The following is a 24,418-nucleotide window of genomic DNA, read 5'->3' as shown; positions in this document are numbered from 1 at the left end:
TCGACATGTACCGCGTTAAATGTAGTTTGGGCACGGCTATCGACATGTACTGCGTTAAATATAGTTTGGGCACGGCTATCGACATGTACCGCGTTAAATATAGTTTGGGCACGGCTATCGACATGTACCGCGTTAAATATAGTTTGGGCACGGCTATTGACATGTACCGCGTTAAATATAGTTTGGGCACGGCTATCGACATGTACCGCGTTAAATATAGTTTGGGCACGGCTATCGACATGTACCGCGTTAAATATAGTTTGGGCACGGCTATCGACATGTACCGCGTTCAATGAAGTTTGGGCACGGCTGTCGACATGTACCGCGTTAAATATAGTTTGGGCACGGCTGTCGACATGTACAGCGTTAAATGTAGGTTTACACTTACACATACAATTTATAAAAATATAAATACTATAAATTTAGACTTGGTACAAGTAGAATATATATATATATATATATATATATATATATATATATATATATATATATATATATATATATATATACTAGATGTCAACTAGATGTATAGCTGTCCCGTAAAGTGTGGAGGCGTGGCGCCAAGAGGCCAGAAATATTTGTTATTTATAGAACAGTTTGCTTTGATCTTGGTGCAGTTCTTTTTTTTTTTAGCATCTGTGTATGTCGGGCATATTTTCAAAAGCTTGGAGAAGCTGTTTCCTATATTTTGTGGAAGTGATAATTCTTGCTACGATCCGCATGAAATCTATTCGTATTTTAGTGAATCAATCTTGCGACAATCCGCTTACAATCCTCTCGTATTCTGATGAACCAATCTCGCTACAATCCGCATGCAATCTATTGGTATTTCAGTGAACCATTTTTTGCTACAATCGTCATGCAATCCTTTTGTATTCTGTTGAAGAAATCTTACCACAATCCTTATGCAAACTGGTATTTTTTTTTAACCATCTTCGCTCACATTCTCCATGTCATCTCAATAATAATACCCTTATCTTGTATACTATTAATAGGAAGAGTCTTTTATTTTATTTGTCACAAACATTACTTTATAGTTTTCTCTCGTAATTTTATGACACCCATCTCAACATAATCAGCGTACACAATAAAACATTGTTCTTTGCCTTTTCTATTTGTTTTCCTATAAACGTCCATAAATTTTGTCAATACACTACAAAAAACATAAAAAAAAAGCAACAAGAAATCTATCCAACAATATACTTTTACTGAAACCAATAAACATCCCATGAAACATTCGCGGCAGTCAAGTCGATAATAAAACTCTCGGCTATTGCACTAACCTCAAGGCGACAACCAACATTAGCAACAACGGTACGCGGCTCATCGGGGCCACTTGTAGTATCGGCCGCCCTTCCAGCATGGCTCCAAGAGCCGTTTATTGGCTTTTATCTGGATCATGGAAACAGAAGCCGCATGAATAATTAGGCTAATCTCTAAATGAACGAAAGGTCATTAGCCTTAAAAAAAAATGAAAGGCTTTGAGCTGGGGATAGGTGGGGGTAGTGACGTGATCACGTATGATGGGAGAAGGTACTGGAATGTTGAGCGATTCAATGTTTCGGAACATCTGTTCCAGAGATTTCTAGAATTTTTTAGTGATGGTATAGTTTCTAGCAGTATTAAAACCTGATACAATATGGATAGTTTATAGAATCAATTGGTTAACGTACAGTAGCTAAGGATTAGCTTACATTGGCTTACCTAAGGTAACAAATGAATAGATTAAATAAGGAAATGGTCAACTAACTGTACGTTGTCTGACTACATGAACACATTTTGTGCCTACAGAAACACATTGTTTGCCTACAGAAACACATTGTTTGCCTACAGAAACACATTGTTTGCCTACATAAACACATTGTTTGCCTACAGAAACACATTGTTTGCCTACATAAACACATTGTTTGCCTACATAAACACATTGTTTGCCTACATAAACACATTGTTTGCCTACATAAGCACATTGTTTGTCTACATAAACACATTGTTTGCCTACATAAAAACATTGTTTGCCTACATAAACACATTGTTTGCCTACATAAACACATTGTTTGCCTACATAAACACATTGTTTGCCTACATAAACACATTGTTTGTCTACATAAACACACTGTTTTCCTACATAAACACATTGTTTGCCTACATAAACACATTTTTTGCCTACATAAACACATTTTTTGCCTACATAGACACATTGTTTGCCTACATAAACACATTGTTTGTCTACATACTACATAAACACATTGTTTGCCTACATGAACACATTGTTTACCCACATAAACACATTGTGCGCCTACAATAACACATTGTTTGCCTACATAAACAAATTGTTTGCCTACATAAACATATTGTTTGCCTACATAAACACATTGTTTGCCTACATAAACACATTGTTTGCCTACATAAACACATTGTTTGCCTACATAAACACATTGTTTGTCTACATAAACACACTGTTTTCCTACATAAACACATTGTTTGCCTACATAAACACATTTTTTGCCTACATAAACACATTTTTTGCCTACATAGACACATTGTTTGCCTACATAAACACATTGTTTGTCTACATACTACATAAACACATTGTTTGCCTACATGAACACATTGTTTACCCACATAAACACATTGTGCGCCTACAATAACACATTGTTTGCCTACATAAACACATTGTTTGCCTACATAAACATATTGTTTGCCTACATAAACACATTGTTTGCCTACATAAACACATTGTTTGCCTACATAAACACATTGTTTGCCTACATAAACACATTGTTTGTCTACATAAACACACTGTTTTCCTACATAAACACATTGTTTGCCTACATAAACACATTTTTTGCCTACATAAACACATTTTTTGCCTACATAGACACATTGTTTGCCTACATAAACACATTGTTTGTCTACATACTACATAAACACATTGTTTGCCTACATGAACACATTGTTTACCCACATAAACACATTGTGCGCCTACAATAACACATTGTTTGCCTACATAAACACATTGTTTGCCTACATAAACATATTGTTTGCCTACATAAACACATTGTTTGCCTACATAAACACATTGTTTGCCTACATAAACACATTGTTTGCCTACATAAACACATTGTTTGCCTACATAAACACATTGTTTTCCTACATAATCACATTGATTGCTGGCATTAACAACCGGGTTTTTAGCAGAACTATTTTACTAATATCGATGCTGTAATCCTAGTCCCAAACCATAATTCTAGTTCTGATCCTAACTCTAAATAATGACAGTTAACATCTCTCCAGGTTTGTAGTTGTTATATGCAGAAAGCGAGCTTTATATAGTTTCATTCGATATTGTAACTGGCAGTTACTTCCTTGCCTAATATTTAACGTCAATCAAAACCACGCTTAATTATTTAATTGGACTTCCAGGCTGCTATAATGTAATTTTTTCCGTGTTTTTTGTTTCTGTATCATTTAATTAAAAAGTATAGTTTATCATGCCAAGATTAAACATCGTTTTAGTTTGAGTCCACTTATCCATCTACTACATTAAGTACCGATGAAGGCCTATGTTCGAATCATTCTACTTAGCAATTTATTAAAGTTCAACGTTTTCCTATTTATTCTTCCCCCCCCCCCCTTCCCTATTTCCAATATTGTAATAGTACAAACACCATTGATTTGTTTTACAATTACTATAAATTAATCAACTTTCGCCGTCGTTCAAAAAGATGCAGATGTTTACGATACGTGCCAATCAAAATGAAGGACCAAAAAACTCAATTAACTTATTAAAGGTCAATACTTCCAATCAATTTATCCCAATTCTCGGAGATGCAGATTTTTTTTTATCAATGCTATTTTTAACCCCCTCGCCAGTTTAACTACTAAAGCGCGGTAATTCGCAGTGACAACTATTTTAGTGCAACAGTAGTTGTCGTCCCTGAGCAGTACTAAATTGAATTAGTCGCTCCATAGTCCCTATGAATGATGACGAACCAAGCAATTCATTAATCATACTCGGGGTTAAAGGGAGAGAACTCCAAAGGTTTTTTTTATCACACCAGTGAGAGAAGAATACAGAAACATGAGCAATTTTTTTTTCAATGTGCCAACTGTTGAAAATTTAATAACCATTTACATGTTCAAGTATTGAGTTATTTGATACTTCCTTCAAACCGGGGGTATAGGTAATGACAAGTGGGGGTAGGGGTAGACAGACACTCGAATATATCACCCCCCCCCTTTTTTTTTATAAGCCATCTACCTCCACACCCCTTCACTCTAGCCAATGAAAATGGCATAGACATTTCGAATTTTAACAGATCACTGGTCTAATTTTAGAAACCACAGCAATGTCGTGCCAAATTTTATTTTATTTATATAGGGAAAATATCTTTTTATATGCATTTTTATACGATTGCATGAAGGCATAAAGCATGTATGTATTCCGGTGTTATTTTTTTTTTTACTTTTTGTACAGTAACGTAATAAAAACAGAACTTATTTGCTTAAAAAATAAATTTTAAACAAGTTGATGTTGTGTGTGTCTGTTTTACATTAATTACTACAAGGTTGAAGTAATTTATAAAGTAATGTTGAAATCTTAGAGCCGTGAATGATGTAGGTCGAACTGCAGTTTTCTGTGGGTCTGCTGTATGGGTATGTGTGTTGTGTATGTTTCGTATGTGTTTGTATGTTGAATTTTGAAATTGATATAATTAAAGTTTATCTGGAGGCAACAGCATCGACATAAATGGGCAGCAATATTTGTACAAGTACTATTGAAATGTGAATGAAATGAAAACTATTGAGAAGTGCTGAAAAAAAATATACCGGAGGGGGGGGGGGAGAAGTACCGGAGATTTGAGATGTTACGCAACACTTGGATCAACACCCGTCGCTGGAGGACCCGGGCAAGTACCAGAGGACAACATCTTGTGACCTTGATGTATTAATCCTACTTCAAGGTCGAGAAAATTACATTTTAACGGTCACAGCCCCCTCTTCCCTCCCCAACCCCACAAGCAGTCATAAACAGTGTGGTGAAGCAAAAAAAAAATGAAAAAAAAAAGTTAGGCTCGAAGTCAATTTTCTCACCAATTTCAACCATCAAAGAAACACTTCCGCTATATATGTATTGATTTACACCCGTGTTCACGAAATAGCTAGCTTGGAGATTTCGTTCGATATCCACAAAATGATGCCTTTTATTGGAAAACAGGGGGGAATCACGTAATTAAAAATTAAAATATTTCAAGACTAATGAACTATGTTCAATTATGTTCTTGTGAACTGCCTTTGTAAGTTAAATTTAAACACATTAATTTGTCGGAGAGAGGTATCATGCCCCCCCCCCCCCCTTTCCCCACCCATTGATAGATAAAAACGATACGTATATTAGTATGTTTTATATATATATATATATATATATATATATATATATATATAATATATATATATATATATACATATATATATATATATATATATATATATATATATATATATATATATATATATATATATATATATATATATATATATATATATATATATATACATATATATACATACATATATATGTATATATATATATATATATATATATATATATATATATATATATATATATATATATATATATATATATATATATATATATATATATATATATATATATATATATATATATATATATATATATATACATATATATACATACATATATATATATATATATATATATATATATATATATATATATATATATATATATATATATATATATATATACATATAATATATAAATATATACATATGTAAAAATATGCATGTATGTATAAATATATGTATATATATATATATATATGTATGTGTGTGTGTGTGTGTGTGGACCTGTGTACATATTTTAAGATATTCATTATGCATGTGTACGTGAGTTAGTGAGTCTGCGCCCCCTTAGTGATACGAACCTTAAATGTTCCTTATTATTATCGTCTAGAACTCACCCGAAAGGGCGTCGCTGGTCCTTTGGTCATCTTAAAATAAAGAAATAAACTCGGTATGTGATCATCCCTGAACCATAAAAACAAGGCGTCTCGTTGCCAGAGCGCTAATGAATGAGCGACATTTTTGCCGGGTAAATGTCAGAAGGATCACGCGGCGTGAGCGTCAGGCGATGCGTGGCGTTGATTGGCGTGGATGTGTATTACACGCTGCATTGCTCGGGTCGCCGCGACCGTCATTTATGACGGGGAGCTTACAATGATAAAAATAAATAAAACGCGCTAAAGAAAAGTATGAATGGGTTTTATGTTTGTTTTTTAAAGCAGAAAATTTTCGAATTCTTGTGGAGTTTGCGGTTGCGGCGGTGTCGCCCCCAGCACCCCATAGTGACGCCCATGATGTTTTTTTTTTTCTCTTTTATATCGATGCTGAATAGTTCCTTTTAAAAAACTACAAACCAAATTTAATTTTTAATATAAGAAGCACTTGCATCATGATTACACCTCAATGGTGCAACTGAAACAATTGCTTTATGTATATACATGTCTCCGCATGGCCTAGCGGTAGAGAGCTAGAATACCAGCTTGAAGTGTCGAGTTCGAATCCGGGTTCAAGCCAGTAAAACGTCTCAGCTCACGTCTGGGAAAGCAAAGTCGGCTGGGCGTTGTGCTGACCACACTATCCCTTCATATCTTCTATAAATATAGTTCTCTTCTGGGAGACGCCAGAAAACAAGCTGTAAGCGCGCTCCCTACCACCCCACCCCTACATGGTCTGGTGAGCTGTGGTTCTCGTTAAATGTTTACAATGATAGAGCGGGTTTAGTGACGGCTATTAGGGGCAGATAATTTAGTTTGAAACTATTTTAAACTTAGGGGAGGTAACTAAGAGGAGGCTGCTTTCACGGGGTGGGGGGGGGGGTGTAGGGTAGGGGTTGGGGGAATGGAGGGTGGGGGTAGTATCGTTCTAAACGATCTACTGATAGTGTTTTAAAGCAAATATTTTCAGAGGCAGCATTGGTACTGTCGAATCCACAAATTATGAATTACTGAAAAGTAGAAAATAAAACAACTAAATAGCGGCGTATGATATGCCGCGGGTCGGCTCGTGAACTCTATTTTATCTGCCCCATATGTCTTGGGCACGAACTGAAAAAAAAAACGAGACGAAATAATGGCCAGTTGTGCGGTTACTAAAATTCCAACGAAAGTCATACCTAACTCCATGGAAAGATTTCAGTTTTTGCACTGTTTTGTATCAACTAACATCAACAGCGCCAAATGCCAAATCTAACCACACCAATCTCGGGTTAATCAACATGCCATTAAGACATGTTCATAACAATAATGTTAACTCATCGTTTACACCGGCAATAACTCTTGTTAGTCTACATTTATAGTTTTTTTTTACAGCGTCATTCGAACCAGTAGAGTAAAAATCTATATATATAATTCTCTTCTTGGATACCCGTGAAAACTCCAAGGTGTAAGCTCGCCTAGCAGCCCCCTCTCTTCCTCTCTAGGCATATCCCTAACCCCCCCCCCCCCCCCAGCCCCCCCACCCCCACATGGTCTGGTGAGCTGTGGTTCACGCTAAATGTTTACAATCGTAGAACCGGGTTTAGTGACGGCTATTAGGGGCAGATAATATAGTTTGAAAAGATTTTAAACTTAAGGGAGGTAACTAAGAGGAGGCTGCTTTCACGGTATAGGGGAGGGGGTAGGGTAGGGGTTGGGGGAAAGGAGGGTGGGGTAGTGTTTTCACGGGGGAGGGGGGTGGGGGAATGGAGGGTGGGGGGGGGGGGGGGTTATCGTCCTTAAAGACCTACTGATAGTGTTTTAAAGCAAATATTTTCAGTGGCAGCACTGGTACAGTCGAATTCTCAAATTATGAATTACTGAAAAGTAGAAAATAAAACAATTAAACAGCGGCATATGATACGCCGCGGGTCGGCTCGTTAAAAATAAACGTTAAAAGAGAACAATCCCACAAACAACCTTCAGCGTCATCTATAAGCTTACATTACAGACCAAAACATTCCACTTCATAACTATATCGCATGCTTAATAATGGTCAGACTGAGACAAAAACACACGAAGTGCGAACAATTAAATAAAACACACACTCATATATGTATATGTATATGTATATGTATATATATATATATATATATATATATATATATGTATATATATATATATATATATATATATATATATATATATATATATATATATATATATATATATATATATATATATATATATATATATATATATATATATATATATATATATATATATATATATATATATATACGATCATGTCTGTTATTTTGTTTCCTTAATCAATTTGTGCCCAATATTTTATTTAGCTCTCAAAAATCACAATGCACAATTGTGCCATCTCTTCTCTGTTCAACAAAATCTCCATAATATCTTCCTCCCCCGTCCCTTTCTTTCCCTCAATCAATCTTAACGCCAATTAGAATCTATATTAGGGCTGGGGGGTATGGGGGGGGGGGGGGGGGGGGTAAGGGCGCAGACGACTGCAATGCTTGTCAATATCCTACATCTGTCAACTAACTGGAAGTGGTTAAACAAAAAACATTGAAATAACAATCACATCTTAATCGTCGCTGTAAACGAAAGACAGTTATTCCCGGGGACGTATTAGTTTGATTAGCTCATTCGTAATTGTCGTGGTTAACATTCAGGCGGGCTGGCGTGGTTCGTCTAAATACCAAGGAAAACCGATAAGTTTGTAGGCGGGTGGTGAGTGTTCAAGATGTCTCGGTTTACGTCACGTTCTCTGTGTATGGGAAGGGGGGGGGGGGGGGGGGCGAGGGGTGGAAGGTGGGTGACGGAGCTATTTGTTTACTTAGGTGGGAGGGGTAACATTGATAGTTTTGAACTTGTTTCAAGAAATTGTAATGACCTGTCAATAATGAAAGATAGGAAGATGTAATACCTACGGCATTTTCTTCACAAAGAGTACTTACGCAATCCTAAATGTCTTTTTTATTTTACTCATCATGAGTTGGCATAGACCTTTTATCCGTTTGGCTTATCACAAGCTTCAGAGAAGCGTATATCAGTACATTTTTTTTGCTCAGAAAAGATAACTCCAGAAACCACTTGTATCACGGTAATCGTAGGTTAAACAGTTACGTCCATTGGCGTGTGACGTATGAATCAAAGGGGGACAACCTAGCTGAGAACGTAGTCATGGATAACCAGAAGAGCTACAGAGAAATTGTCAGAGAACATACACACATACACACATTAAGCTTGAGAATGCTGGGGAAAGATAATGGATATAAACATCGTTTATACGGGGTGATGTTAGCATACATTGTATCAAGGTACATCAACTTCACATGCGGAGAAATTGTAACAACAAGGTATATCAACAATACATAAGTGATGATGCTGGCAGAAATTATATCAACTAAACATATCAACACCACATAGCTGATGATGCCGATGGAACTATTTCAAGACATATCAACATCAGAAATTATATCAACTAAGCATATCAACATCATAAGATGATGATGCTAGAATAAATTATATCATCAAGATTTATCAACATCACATATTATGTGCTGAAGGTGATTGTATCAACAACACATGTCATCATCGTTGGACGGTGTGGTCGGATGGCAGAGCTTACATCCGCTAATCCGAAAGTCTTGATTATGGATCCCGAACTCAACCTCGTTGGACGCCCCTGAGTCCACTCAGCTCTGTATGGGTACCTGACACGTTAGGGAAAGTAAAGACGGCTGGGCGTAGTGCTGATGACATTATCCCTTCATATGCAGAATTCACTGAAACATGTAAACTCTACTCCACCCTGACCCATGGACCGTCACATTTGGAAGTGCAGGCTATGTTATTTTCATATATCATCATCATATTAGGTGACGAAGGTTAGAGAATTTATACTAAGATGTATCAACATCATATAGTCCCAGATTGTTAAGACATTTCATCCAGTACACCAGCATCATTCAAGCGTGACAGCGCCATAGAAAAGTCACATAAAACTAGATACGCTCCAACACCAGTCATGCGTGACCGCGACAATACAAGGCGATCGATTCCCCCCCCCCCCCCCAAACTTACATTTATATTACGAACACGCCATCTTGTTTTGAGTAAAAAAACTTAAACGTATTTTCAAGTACTGAGCAATTTCCCAATTGCTTTGAGTGATCCAATCCTGACGTCAATGTCAGCAAACAGGACTAATTATACAGGAACAGCTATTTCTTGATTCGTATTTTAAAAAGATAGAATAAAAAAACAAAATACGAAGTGAATAAGATATTGATGTTATATGTTTATATACGTTTTATTTTTGTTTCCGTTTTTTGGAACACTTATTACAAATTCACGATTTACCAATAAAATTGTATTTTTAATCTTTTTATGTAGTCTTCGTAATATATGAAAAGATTATTTATTTACTTTTATTGATATTTTTAATAAAATGTTTTTAAACAATCATTTAACTTGAGTGTTTATTTTGATTGTCTATTTGATGTGTCATTGTTTTAAAGAATCCGCGAAAGCAACGAAGTCAGGAAGAAAAAAAAAAAACTAACGTGTACGCCGATATCACACATATGTTGAAAGGTTCTAAATCTGTGAGCGAGATTACACCCTGGTGCTTAGTTTACAACTGTAGAATATGCTCTGTACTCCTTCTAATGACAGACTATGTACACGAACTTCCCATATATTTACATACAAGTAATGGTTAACTTTCCCCCCTTTAAAATGTATACATATGTAATTGTAAAAAATAGATCTCTGATGCACCCCCCACCCCACTCCCACACACACAGACACCCCAATTACCATGAAATGACCCCAGACTAACCATCAAAATGACGCCATATTAACCATCACATGACGCCCTACAACCATCACATGACGCCCTACAACCATCACATGACGCCCTACAACCATCACATGACGCCCTACAACCATCACATGACGCCCTACAACCATCACATGACGCCCTACAACCATCACATGACGCCCTACAACCATCACATGACGCTCTACAACCATCACATAACGCCCTACAACCATCACATGACGCCCTACAACCATCACATGACGCCCTACAACCATCACATGACGCCCTACAACCATCACATGACGCTCTACAACCATCACATGACGCTCTACAACCATCACATGACGCCCTACAACCATCACATGACGCCCTACAACCTTCACATGACGCCCTACAACCATCACATGACGCCCTACAACCATCACATGACGCCCTACTAGCTATACAACGACGCCCTACAACCATCACATGACGCCCTACAACCATCACATGACGCCCTACAACCATCACATGACGCCCTACTAGCTATACAACGACGCCCTACAACCATCACATGACGCCCTACAACCATCACATGACGCCCTACAATCATCACATGACGCCCTACAACCATCACATGACGTCCTACAACCATCACATGACGCCCTACAACCATCACATGACGCCCTACAACCATCACATGACGCCCTACAACCATCACATGACGCCCTACAACCATCACATGACGCCCTACAACCATCACATGACGCCCTACAACCATCCCATGACGCCCTACAACCATCACATGACGCCCTACAACCATCACATGACGCCCTACAACCATCATATGACGCCCTACAACCATCACATGACGCCCTACAACCATCACATGACGCCCTACAACCATCACATGACGCCCTACAACCATCACATGACGCCCTACAACCATCATATGACGCCCTACAACCATCACATGACGCCCTACAACCATCACATGACGCCCTACAACCATCACATGACGCCCTACAACCATCACATGACGCCCTACAACCATCACATGACGTCCTACAACCATCACATGACGCCCTACAACCATCACATGACGCCCTACAACCATCACATGACGCCCTACAACCATCACATGACGCCCTACAACTATCACATGACGCCCTACAACCATCACATGACGCCCTACAACCATCACATGACGCCCTACAACCATCATATGACGCTGTACAACCATCACATGACGCCCTACAACCATCACATGACGCCCTACAACTATCACATGACGCCCTACAACCATCACACGACGCCCTACAACCATCACATGACGCTCTACAACCATCACATGACGCCCTACAACCATCACATGACGCCCTACAACCATCACATGACGCCCTACAACCTTCACATGACGCCCTACAACCATCACATGACGCCCTACAACCATCACATGACGCCCTACAACCATCACATGACGCCCTACAACCATCACATGACGCCCTAGTAACCACCAACTGTCGCCCTACCAGCCATAAAATGACGCCCTACTAACCAAAAATGACGCCCTACTAATGATAAATGACGCCCTACTAACCACCACATGACGCCCTAGTAACCACCAACTGTCGCCCTACCAGCCATAAAATGACGCCCTACTAACCAAAAATGACGCCCTACTAATGATAAATGACGCCCTACTAACCACCACATGACGCCCTACTAACCATCTCACCCACCAGACAGTCCTGAGCACAACCACTATCGACTTGGCCAGCTCCTACACCCCACGTGTTTCAGACAATGTTAGCCCAGCAACGAGTAACCTTTAAATCTTGTGTAGCGTTTGTTGACATTCAGGTATTGTAATCAGAGACTGTCTGTAGCTGCTTGTATTTCGTTATTTTCCTTTTCTGGGGAAAACACAACGTCCGCCCCATTCGTATATATATATATATATATATATATATATATATATATATATATATATATATATATATATATATATATATATATATATATATATATATATATATATATATATATATATATATATATATATATATATATATATATATATATATATATATACTAGCCGTCCCGGCCAGGCCCTGCTCTGGCTTCTGTGAAAAACCTTTCTGTTAAAGACCATTACCTGTGTGTTTAGTAATCATCATAAACCCGGCATTGCACACCCAAACCAAAACCAAAACAACAAAACGCAAACATAACGCTAACACAATTACAAATACAAACGAAAACAAAAACCTAACAACTAACCCAACCACAACCACAAACACCAATACGAACACAAAGAAAAAAAAACCGAAAAAGCAAACGAAAACAAACCAAATCCAAATGCAAAACCAACCACAAACCCAAAGAAAAAAACACAAACGAAAAAACAAACGAAAACAAACCAAATACAAACGCAAAACCAACCACAAACACAAATACAAACACAAACGCAAAGAAAATAAAACACAAACGAAAACGAAAAAAGAAAGAACAAAAACGAACCAAATCAAAACGCAACCACTAACGCAAACCCAACCTAAACACAAAGAAAACACTAACGCGAACATAAACGCACAGTGCTCAGAGTCTAGCCCGGGGCGGAATCGCCTGTTTCAGCTTAATAAACGACTATAGTACCCCAACTTATTCATAGTCTTTTGCACTCACTTTAATGAACGTAGGCGCGAAACCGAACACGGGAGGCCCGGGACCCCAAATAGCACCCTGTCTGGGCGCCAGAGGACGCACCATGACGTCACCGCCTGATTGAACTTAGTAAACTTATTCATAGTCTTTTGAACTCACGCGAACGTATATACCATAGCGTACACCGGAAGGCCCGGGGCGCCAAACAGCACCCTGTCGGGGTGCCGGAGGACGCCCGGATTTGATTCACTTAAAGACTATAGTAACCTTTCTTACCCATAGTCTATCGCACTGTTAAAAACAAAACTATGCAGCATAGCGCTCACATGATAGCCCAGGGTGCCAAATCGAACCGTGCAAGGGCGCCGGCGGACGCGCCTGTTTCAATTTAGTGAACAAAAATGATAATACTCCAAGCTTATCCGTAAATGGAAAGAAATAAACATATAGGATTTGTAGGACCTGGCTTATTAAATGTTATTGATTTAAAAAAAAAATATTGAACAGTATGTTCAGTGTATAGAATAAATAAAAGGCAGTGTTAAAAATACCTAACGACATTGCACTTAATCAATCCCCGCTAATTATGTAATTATTTTTTTTTCTTAACACCAAAAACAAAGTAATAAAATGTAAATTCTTTCTTCTTAAGAATTTTTTTTATTAAAGGGAAGTAACTGTGCAGTCAATACATTTCCGACACAATTTTAGAAATTTTATAAACGTCGATACACTTTTTAAAAATTTTATGTCGTGTTCATAATTGAAAATTATTCTTCTAAGTAAATAGAATGAAAATTGTTTTTAAAGACTTTCAATGGTAATTGTTTGACTCGTAAATTTAGACTGTGAGCACGATAAAAAATCTAACACTTAAATCCATAGAACTGTCAACGACAAACTTTTTTGCCACACGTTACAGAACTGAGCTTTATATATTAGATATATATATATATATATATATATATATATATATATATATATATATATATATATATATATATATATATATATATATATATATATATATATATATATATATATGTGAGTGTGTGTTTGTGTGTGTGTGTGTGTGATTGTATAAGTGAATTTCGTGTCTGTGCGTACTGTATGTGTGAGTGTAAATAAAGAATTCTGTAATTAGTACTGTCTTCATTCATCTCCACCTCCACAACCCTTACTAAAGACCAATGATGTTAAACACACCCATCATCCCAGAAACAACGGAAACAACACATCTCTTCTTGCTCATTTAGAAACAAATCCCAACCCAGATTCTTAACAACAAAGCCACTAACCTGCTCGTTAAAGCAACTCCATCCCATCTCTTTACAACAAATCTCCATCTTTTTAGAAAATATACCATCCTGCTTCGTTGAACCTCCTCTCTTCGCATTTTGTTCCTTTAATATTTTATTATATAATACAGACAAATAAAATCGCAATTATTTTGTCGTATATGAAACAAAACAAGGTACCACCTGTTCGTGAATGTAGGTGGTCCATCATTGCTCCAGGATTGTATCGTGAATGTAGGTAGTCCGTCATTGCTCCAGGATTGTATCGTGAATGTAGGTAGTCCGTCATTGCTCCAGTACTATATCGTGAATGTAGGTAGTCCGTCATTGCTCCAGTACTATATCGTGAATGTAGGTAGTCCGTCATTGCTCCAGGACTGTATCGTGAATGTAGGTAGTCCGTCATTGCTCCAGTACTATATCGTGAATGTAGGTAGTCCGTCATTGCTCCAGGAATGTATCGTGAATGTAGGTAGTCCGTCATTGCTCCAGGACTGTATCGTGAATGTAGGTAGTCCGTCATTGCTTTAGGACCGTATCGTGAATGTAGGTAGTCCGTCATTGCTCGAGGAATGTATCGTGAATGTAGGTAGTCCGTCATTGCTCCAGGAATGTATCGTGAATGTAGGTAGTCCGTCATTGCTCGAGGAATGTATCGTGAATGTAGGTAGTCCGTCATTGCTCCAGGAATGTATCGTGAATGTAGGTAGTCCGTCATTGCTCCAGGAATGTATCGTGAATGTAGGTAGTCCGTCATTGCTCCAGGAATGTATCGTGAATGTAGGTAGTCCGTCATTGCTCGAGGAATGTATCGTGAATGTAGGTAGTCCGTCATTGCTCCAGGAATGTATCGTGAATGTAGGTAGTCCGTCATTGCTCCAGGAATGTATCGTGAATGTAGGTAGTCCGTCATTGCTCCAGGAATGTATCGTGAATGTAGGTAGTCCGTCATTGCTTTAGGACCGTATCGTGAATGTAGGTAGTCCGTCATTGCTCGAGGAATGTATCGTGAATGTAGGTAGTCCGTCATTGCTTTAGGACCGTATCGTGAATGTAGGTAGTCCGTCATTGCTCGAGGAATGTATCGTGAATGTAGGTAGTCCGTCATTGCTCCAGGAATGTATCGTGAATGTAGGTAGTCCGTCATTGCTCCAGGAATGTATCGTGAATGTAGGTAGTCCGTCATTGCTCCAGGAATGTATCGTGAATGTAGGTAGTCCGTCATTGCTTTAGGACCGTATCGTGAATGTAGGTAGTCCGTCATTGCTCGAGGAATGTATCGTGAATGTAGGTAGTCCGTCATTGCTCCAGGAATGTATCGTGAATGTAGGTAGTCCGTCATTGCTCGAGGAATGTATCGTGAATGTAGGTAGTCCGTCATTGCTCCAGGAATGTATCGTGAATGTAGGTAGTCCGTCATTGCTCCAGGAATGTATCGTGAATGTAGGTAGTCCGTCATTGCTTTAGGACCGTATCGTGAATGTAGGTAGTCCGTCATTGCTACAGGACCGTATCGTGAATGTAGGTAGTCCGTCATTGCTTTAGGACCGTATCGTGAATGTAGGTAGTCCGTCATTGCTCGAGGAATGTATCGTGAATGTAGGTAGTCCGTCATTGCTCCAGGACCGTATCGTGAATGTAGGTAGTCCGTCATTGCTCGAGGAATGTATCGTGAATGTAGGTAGTCCGTCATTGCTCGAGGAATGTATCGTGAATGTAGGTAGTCCGTCATTGCTCCAGGACCGTATCGTGAATGTAGGTAGTCCGTCATTGCTCGAGGAATGCATCGTGAAAAAGACTCCAACACTGGAGATATCTAGACACGTGACACGCTGTTCCGTCAGGTGTATTGAATTTCTGATGTAACTACAGACGACTGACGAAATTTGGATCGGTTCAATCTTGCTCTGAAGACGTGCACAAAGTTCCTCATGTTAGGATGTCGTAAACGTTCGGGAAGTCACAGTGATTGGAGGGAGAGTACAGGCCTGACGTTTGACGGTTAACAGCTTCTGTGTCTTGTGGCCGGTGCTATGTCCAGCGAGATATATTTTCTTCGACATCATAGGTGCTTATCTCATAAGTCTTGGGATACATGCTAAAGTATAAACAGGATTTGATCTCGAGTACTTTAGAATGTATCCGCGCACAACAGCTAGACCACCATTTCTATATACGTTCACATTGCTAGGTAATACACCAGTAACCTTGACTAAATCAGTGGATTATTTAATATATGTCAAAGTTCGGATGGGAGAAAAGGGAGTTGTCTTGTGTGGATGAGATATAATATGGGTTGGGATGGACGTGCAGGATATTCGTTTTTTGCATCTGAAAGACCTTTTCCAACGGGTAACTGGGTCGTCTGGTAGATTAAGAAAAAAAATTGATCTCTGTGTGAAGAAGATTATTCTAATAAGCAGATAGAAGTTATATCAATATGGGGGTATTTTAAATTTAAGCAGGCTCTATCTTAAGTCCACCCAACTCTGATGGGTACCTAACTCATGTTAGGGAAAGTAAAGGCGGCTGGGCATAGTGCTGACCACACTATCTCTTCATATGCCAAGGTCACAGAAACAAGTGAACTCCACTTCACTTGCTCCATAGACCGTCAGGTTTGAAAGGGAAACTTTAACTTTATCTTAAGTAAAAGACGGCAATTACCTACTATGTTTCTTTGTCATCACATTATTTAACGTGACCACTTTGGGGGAACTTGGGACGGAGTGGTCAGACGGTAGCGCGTATGACTACAAACCAGAAGCTTCACAAAACAGCTCTCATATGGTAAAGCTACAGAAAACAGCCGACCATGCACTACAACGTGTTGCTTTAGCGAATGTACACCTGATACAAACAATACTGATACACAGCATAAAAAAACGAAGAACGATCTGCGTAATAGTTGAGGTTTGAATGGTAAACTCCCTTCTTCGTGTCTTTGGTTCACCATTGCTCGAAAACATTTAACACTTATATGTATATATATATATATATATATATATATATATATATATATATATATATATATATATATATATATATATATATATAGTCCTCCAAGACGTCAGCCCTCGTGTCTTGCGTGACTTGGGCCCAAGCGCTCATCTGACTTACATCCGTCCACATCCGGGTTATATTTGTGTTACTTCTAATTTTAGACGCCTTAACCCAACGTACAGAAGATTTCATTTTCGTCCTGGAACCACAATCTCCAAGTTGGTCATTTAAACGTTAAGAGAGAAAAAAAATCCAAATCCTGTCTATACCCAGCTCAGACCCCCCTCACCTCTCAGACCCCCTCCCCACCCCCACACACCGTCTTATGTCTTAGATGGGAGGAGTTGAGTCAGCCAACAGTGCGCATGACAACAACCACCGGCGGATGTTGTTGGACGGTCGCGTGCCTGTCTGTCGCGTTAATAGCGCGCGCGCACTGCGCGGGTTTGGCCCGCCTCTAAGCTGGATGGGATGGGACGAGACACAGGGACCAACTCGAATGACCACTGCGTGGATTAAACCCTGATGAGATTTTATTTATTTTTATCACAACTTTTTTTCGATCAAATAAAAGTTTGATTTTTTTTTCTTCTTCTTCTATTTTCATCAACACATCGGAGTTGAATAAGTCAATGTACAACTAACTTTTAGAGCGATCGAACTCACCTAACAATTGTTGGGCAATAAACACTATATAAAGGTAGTTATAGATAAACCTGTATCTCAAAGTTGATAAAACTTTTGTTTTCAATTTATAAATCCATTGCGCTTCACATTTGGATAAAGTTGTGTTGATTAAGTTTTCTATCTCGCTGTGTTCTTGGATTTCTATGGATTTATGATCAAAGTGTTTATATATTCGGTATAAAAAGTTGCGTTAAGTTTCAAAGTTTACCAAAAAAATCGTACCCTTTCAATATTGTTGTAATTTAGCTCACCTATCGTTCAGCTTAGTAAAAATAAAAAATAAAAAACACCAAAAAAAAAAAAACGCCACAAACAAGCGTACCCAATTTTAAATTTCGATAAATCGATTAAATAAGATCGTGATCAAAGTGTCAGAACTATTCGCTTGGATAAAGTTCTATACGTGTGATACTAAACAAATCTAATCGGCTTAGGAGGATTCTGTGCGGATCATTCTGTGATTCTAGTTTCTAATTAGTTTTTATCAGTGTGTTACCGAACTCTTCAGTACGAAACATTTAATTATGATTTATCATCGGCCATGCATCCTTGAAGATCCGCCATTAGATTTGTTTAAGTTTGTACTATACACCCGAGGGGGGGGGGGGGTCCAGTGTTTCTTACAAACTTTTTTTCTCCGGGTGGGAGGGCACTTGAAATTTTCGGGGGGCGGGGGCGGTCACTGTTAAAAGTATATATTTTCCATATAAATTCCAATTCGTTCGGGGGTGGGGGGGGGGGGGGGGCGGTAGACTTTCTTTGTGGGGGGGGGGGGGGGGGGCGGAGCCCTCCCGAAGAGATGCCTGGAAGAAACTCTTGGGGGGGGGGGTCGGTTTAAGCAAGCGCTGGACCCCCAGTTAAAAATTATTGGCACTAGTTCGTGTGTTTTAATTCAGCGAGAATCGGCGCAATTCTTCCTGCCGTCCACTTCATCCACCAATGTACCATGACGACCCTTAAAAAAACTGACCGCACCCTTCCATCAATAATTCCATTCAACTTACGCTCGCTTTATGCAAACCGTTTTTGATTATCTCCATTTAAGTTTTGTTTATCAACAATTTTTCTTAACAATTTACCGCTTCATTTTCATCAGTCACAAGTCAAATATTTATTTGGGTTTTTTTTTTGTGCGACTTCTATTACAATGATATGTATTGTGCAGAGTTTGTTGGGAAGGTTTCACATGAATTAAGACTGGCGCGGCTGGTCGGGTTTTATGCGATTTTACATCACGTGTAGTGAGTATGCGGGGGAGGTGTGAGGTGGGCAGTTAGAAATAGGTGTGACATTCAGTGACAGGTGGGAGGGGAGGGGAGGGGGGGGGTGAGAAATGAGTATGTCATTAAACCATTTTAACAACCCCAGTACTAGACCTAACCAATTTAGCCTCCCAATTTTAGACCTATCCATTTAAGATTTAACCAATGTAACCACGCCAGTACTAGACCTAACCAATTTAACCTCCCAAGGTCAGACCTAACCCTGTTAACCACTGCAATACAAAACTTAACCATTTTAACCACGCCAGTGCTTGTGATGTAACCAATTTAACTATCCCATTTTATGTTTAACCATTTGGCTATCTTTTTACTTTCTCGTATATACGAAGTATAGAGAAAGTCTTGTAATCGTGCAAAAAAAAAAAAATCGAGATTTTTGCAAATCTCGACGTTTTGCATCTCACTGATACGGAAAAACATAATTTTGCAATCTTGTCCGTATGTCTGTGTGTCTGTGTGTGTGTGTGTCTGTGTGTGTGTGTGTCCGTGTGTAAAGACGATAACTTGAGTACCGTTACAGCTAGGTTGATGAAATTTCATATATAAGTATTTTATCAAAATCGTAGATCCGTATCAACTTTTGAGCGATTTCCGACAACCGGAAGTGGTACTTTTTCTACTTTGAATTTTTCAAAAGCCTATAACTTGAGTACTATTTCAGATAGATAAATTAAATTTCACATGTAAGTAAAAGATCTAATTCTCTACCTTCTGTTAAATTTTGAGTAATTTCCGTTGACCGGAAGTAGTAATTTACGCTACTTCCGATTTCTCAAAAAACTAATGTAAATTTTTAAAGTACTAATAATATTGCGCACTATTATGCGCTTTTTTATTTCGCGTTCACTTGGTGTGCAATTAATTTGTCTACGAGATTTTATTCTATTTTTAAAACTTTAAGTATTTAAAATGGATTAAAAATCATGTCTATAGCCCGAGTTCCCATCCCCTGTTATTTTATATAAAAATATTCGAGAAAGTTTAGGGGAGATCACTCCCGGTTTATTTTCTTAAATCTAGTTTTCTATTCATATTATTTATCACCTTCTGTTCAGTGGCGTAGATATTGTGGAATAGTTTTTTTTACCTTTTATATCTTTATAAATATGTGTCGGTGGGGGGGGGGGGGGGGGAGAAGGGGGATGTAGTAAAATAGGTTGCATTGCCTACGCACATATTGGAGCCAAGAAATCTGGAGTAGCCCGTGTCTCTGAAATGTGCAACTAATGCGCTTCCAGTATAGCCTATTATGATTGGTTAAATTAAATGTTGTGATACCTCAACTATAGGTAAAGTGCGAAACTTAGGTTATAGATTATGCTTGGGGGAGGGGGGGGTGGTGGTTCAAACTTCTCATATAACTAGTGATGGGCTATAATCAAGTATTTAAAGCGAATACGCTTTAACAATAAAACTAGTACTAAAAATCTTATTCAATTTTTTAAAATGTTTTTATTTGCTAACTACAGTTAGCAACTAACTGGTTACCAGACATACATTATCCCCGCTTGAGTGTAGAAACAATAACAACATACAACACCAAACACACGAATTTGACCTATGTGAAAATCCTACGCCACTTCAACTACACTTTCGCTTTCTGGGCCGCCTAATGGTTTTCCCGATTTGATCTCAATATGCACATCAAATGAGAAGCGTCAGTGGTGAGAGAAGGACCACTTGACGTCTGCAAGTATTTACTTGATATAATCACTCCGATAATAACTGGCTATAGATTTCCTTCTTCCCTTGGTACGGCTTAGTAAATTGTATCAACTTTTGAGGGGGTGGGGGATTAATTTGGAGGGGGGTATGGGGCTGGGAGGGTAAAGGGGGGGGGGTTGCTAGTGTAGCAATACGTTATTGCAGATTTGTAATTACTAAGTGTTGGTGGGGGGGGGGGGAGATTTTTTGGAAAAAATGGGAGGGGGTGGGGATTAACTTGGAGGGGGGTATGGATTTGGAGGAAAAGTGTGTGTGGGGGGGGATTTTGCTGGTGCAGCAATATGTTATTGCAGATTTCTAGTTATGAAGTGTTGGTGGGGGGCTTTTCGGGGAAAACATGGGAGGGTGGGCTTTAAATGTGAAACAATGCTATTAAAGAAGAGGGTTGGGGGATACGGGGGGGGCGTGGGGGGGGGGAGGTTGTTCAAATGTTGCTGGTGCAGCAATAACTTATCTCATACGTGACGTTCCTGTGGGGTGTTGGGGAGGGGGTGGGTGAAGCAGGAAAAGACAGATCGGGTGGGGGAGAGGGGGGGGGGGATTTGTTTGTTTGTGAAAATCGTTAACTGCAAAGTTCAATTGGCCATGTTTATAAATACCACTCTGACTTCTCGGGATATTTTATTTCGCTTACCGAAGATTGGAGTAGTTTTTTGAAATTGTTGATCGGAAAAAAAGTTTTTCTGGGATTGCGATTAGTGAGATTGCAAGACGTGAGTTAACATTTCAATATTTCCTTGTCAATATATGGTGCATTCGAATGTAGGCTGTTTAATTATCTCCCTTTACAGCCAATTACTGTAGAATATACATATTTGTGAAAATACTTTTTTTCTGATTTAAATGCAAATATGTTTAAAGATTAAAAAGACGTCAGCATTATTTTGCTGTTGACGCGCGGTCCGGTGTACTAGAAAAAACTGTTAAAATATTCAAAATAAAAAAAAAACCACATAGATCAACGTTTATAAAACATTTAAAGTAACCAAACTAATTTTTTTATACTATTGTTTTGAGGGAATGAAAAAGCAATGCTTTTTCTTAGTAATATTACATAAAATACGAATTTTTCATTATCATATGAGGCTTTTCTTGCTTTGATAAGACGGTCCTGTATGCATTGGCCGGCCATATATATATATTATTTATATATATGTATATAAATATATATATATATATATATATATATACATATATATATATATATATATATATATATATATATATATATATATATATATATATATATATATATATATATATGTGTGTGTGTGTGTGTGTGTGTGTGTGTGTGTGTATGCGTGCGTGTATGTTTGTATGTTTGCCTATATAACTACGCCAGAGGTAAAAGATTCGAGTTTAAATATCCAAATGAAAATTAAAAAAAAACGTTGACGAAAATGTCCCACAACATTCTAAACCGAGAACTGAGAGTTTCGCAGTTCAAAAGAAAATAAAACAATTCCCCGGAAGTTTAAAAAAAAATCCCACAACAGAAATGAAGCGGTTCTTTAAATCATTTATTATTCACATTCTTAAAACACATTTAAAATGTTAAACGCTCCATTTCACCAAAGTTCTTTTATTTAACCAACCTCCATCCCTCCTCAACCACTTACTCCCCCCCTCTCCTACTCCTAAGATGACTTCTAGGTGTCAAAAGAGTGTATCACTTCACTAGTCTATAGCCTACTCTCGACAACACAGATCTAAACAACAGGGTTCACTGGGTGCGATGTCATTACATGCCGCCTTTGTTTTTTTTCTTCTCCATTAGACTTCATTAAAGGTGGTGTTGGCTGTACTGTGTTTCCAATTTAGGGATGAGTGAATGCGTGTGTGTATGTGTGTGGGTGGGTGTGGGTGCGGTGTAAGAGTGGTCGTGTATCTGTGTGTGTGTGTTTGTTTGAGCGCGTGTGTTTGTGTGTGCATGGATGAGTATGTGTATGTACGTGTGTGCCTGAGTGCGTTTGTGAATGTGCTTGAGTATGTGAAAGTGCACATGCGCGTCGTATGTTGCATATGTGCGCTTATGCGTCTGTTATTTCGTATATTTTCGGGCAAATTACTCTTCTTTAAGCCGAACATCTTCTGCCCCTATCCGAATAGTTTTTAACCAAACAATTTGGTTATGAAACTTTAATATAGTTTGGAAGAAAAAAAAGTATTATAGCGTAAGGAAAAGGGCCGATAACTCTGAGACAAATCTTGTGAGCGGAAGTTTGTGTTGTAACACATCTTTAAGGTGTGCAAACACATTGTTTTGGTGTGTGAATCTTTCAGTCCCCGGTGTGTCAGAAGGTGTTTAGAGTGTGTGATGGTGTGTATGTGTGTATTTGTGAGATTTTCTTGTGAAGTGAAAGCAGTAATGGGTCTGTTGATGTACTTTGTGATGTGTTGATGTGAAAGCTAATCTGTTTATTTTAAATCTAGTATGCAAACTGGGGTGTTGGCGGATATGCCGATAATATAATAATAAGCTAATTTATTGATGTGTAAGATGACATTTTGGTATGTAGCGGAAATGTATGGTAATGGGTGTGTTAATTGATTGATAAGTACACGGATGAGTAAGGCTATTTTAAAATGTGTAAGCTGGTGTGTAAATCATATGTTGATATTGTAGTGTAGCATGACATAACAATTAAGTAATAATATGTAAGTCGATCTGTAATTCCATATACTTAAATTTGCTTAATGCGTGTCTTCAAAATAGTATTAATCAATTAGTTAATTGATTTCTAGCATTGACAAAAATCGTCTGAAATAGTAGATCGACACCTACCAGAATGAGAATAAAAATATTTATGTAAAATTTCTATCTCGAACCTGTTAGGTGTGTTAGCCTATAATTTGTATAACTTTTAGCTTCAGGGGTTTTTGACTGTTGTGCGGTGTCCA

At 38.3% G+C, this 24,418-nt stretch overlaps 1 protein-coding gene across 1 annotated transcript; it reads left to right on the top strand.

Moving 5' to 3' along the window:
- Positions 1-11,428: 11,428 nt before the first annotated feature.
- Positions 11,429-12,364, top strand: LOC131943225 (histidine-rich glycoprotein-like). Its single transcript, XM_059303239.1, has one exon. It carries the CDS (start codon positions 11,429-11,431, stop codon positions 12,362-12,364), a length of 936 nt encoding a protein of 311 aa, XP_059159222.1.
- Positions 12,365-24,418: the final 12,054 nt, after the last annotated feature.

Source organism: Physella acuta, unplaced genomic scaffold (genome assembly GCF_028476545.2).
Source record: "Physella acuta isolate Inbredline_101_S28 unplaced genomic scaffold, ASM2847654v3 ptg000448l, whole genome shotgun sequence".
NCBI lineage: Eukaryota > Metazoa > Mollusca > Gastropoda > Physidae > Physella > Physella acuta.
Note: the sequence above shows the minus strand (reverse complement) of the source record. Positions and strands in the feature narration are given on the sequence as shown.

Coding starts and splice junctions, on each gene's coding strand:
- LOC131943225 (XM_059303239.1), top strand. CDS start 11,429: ATGACGCCCTACAACCATCACATGACGCCCTACAATCATCACATGACG.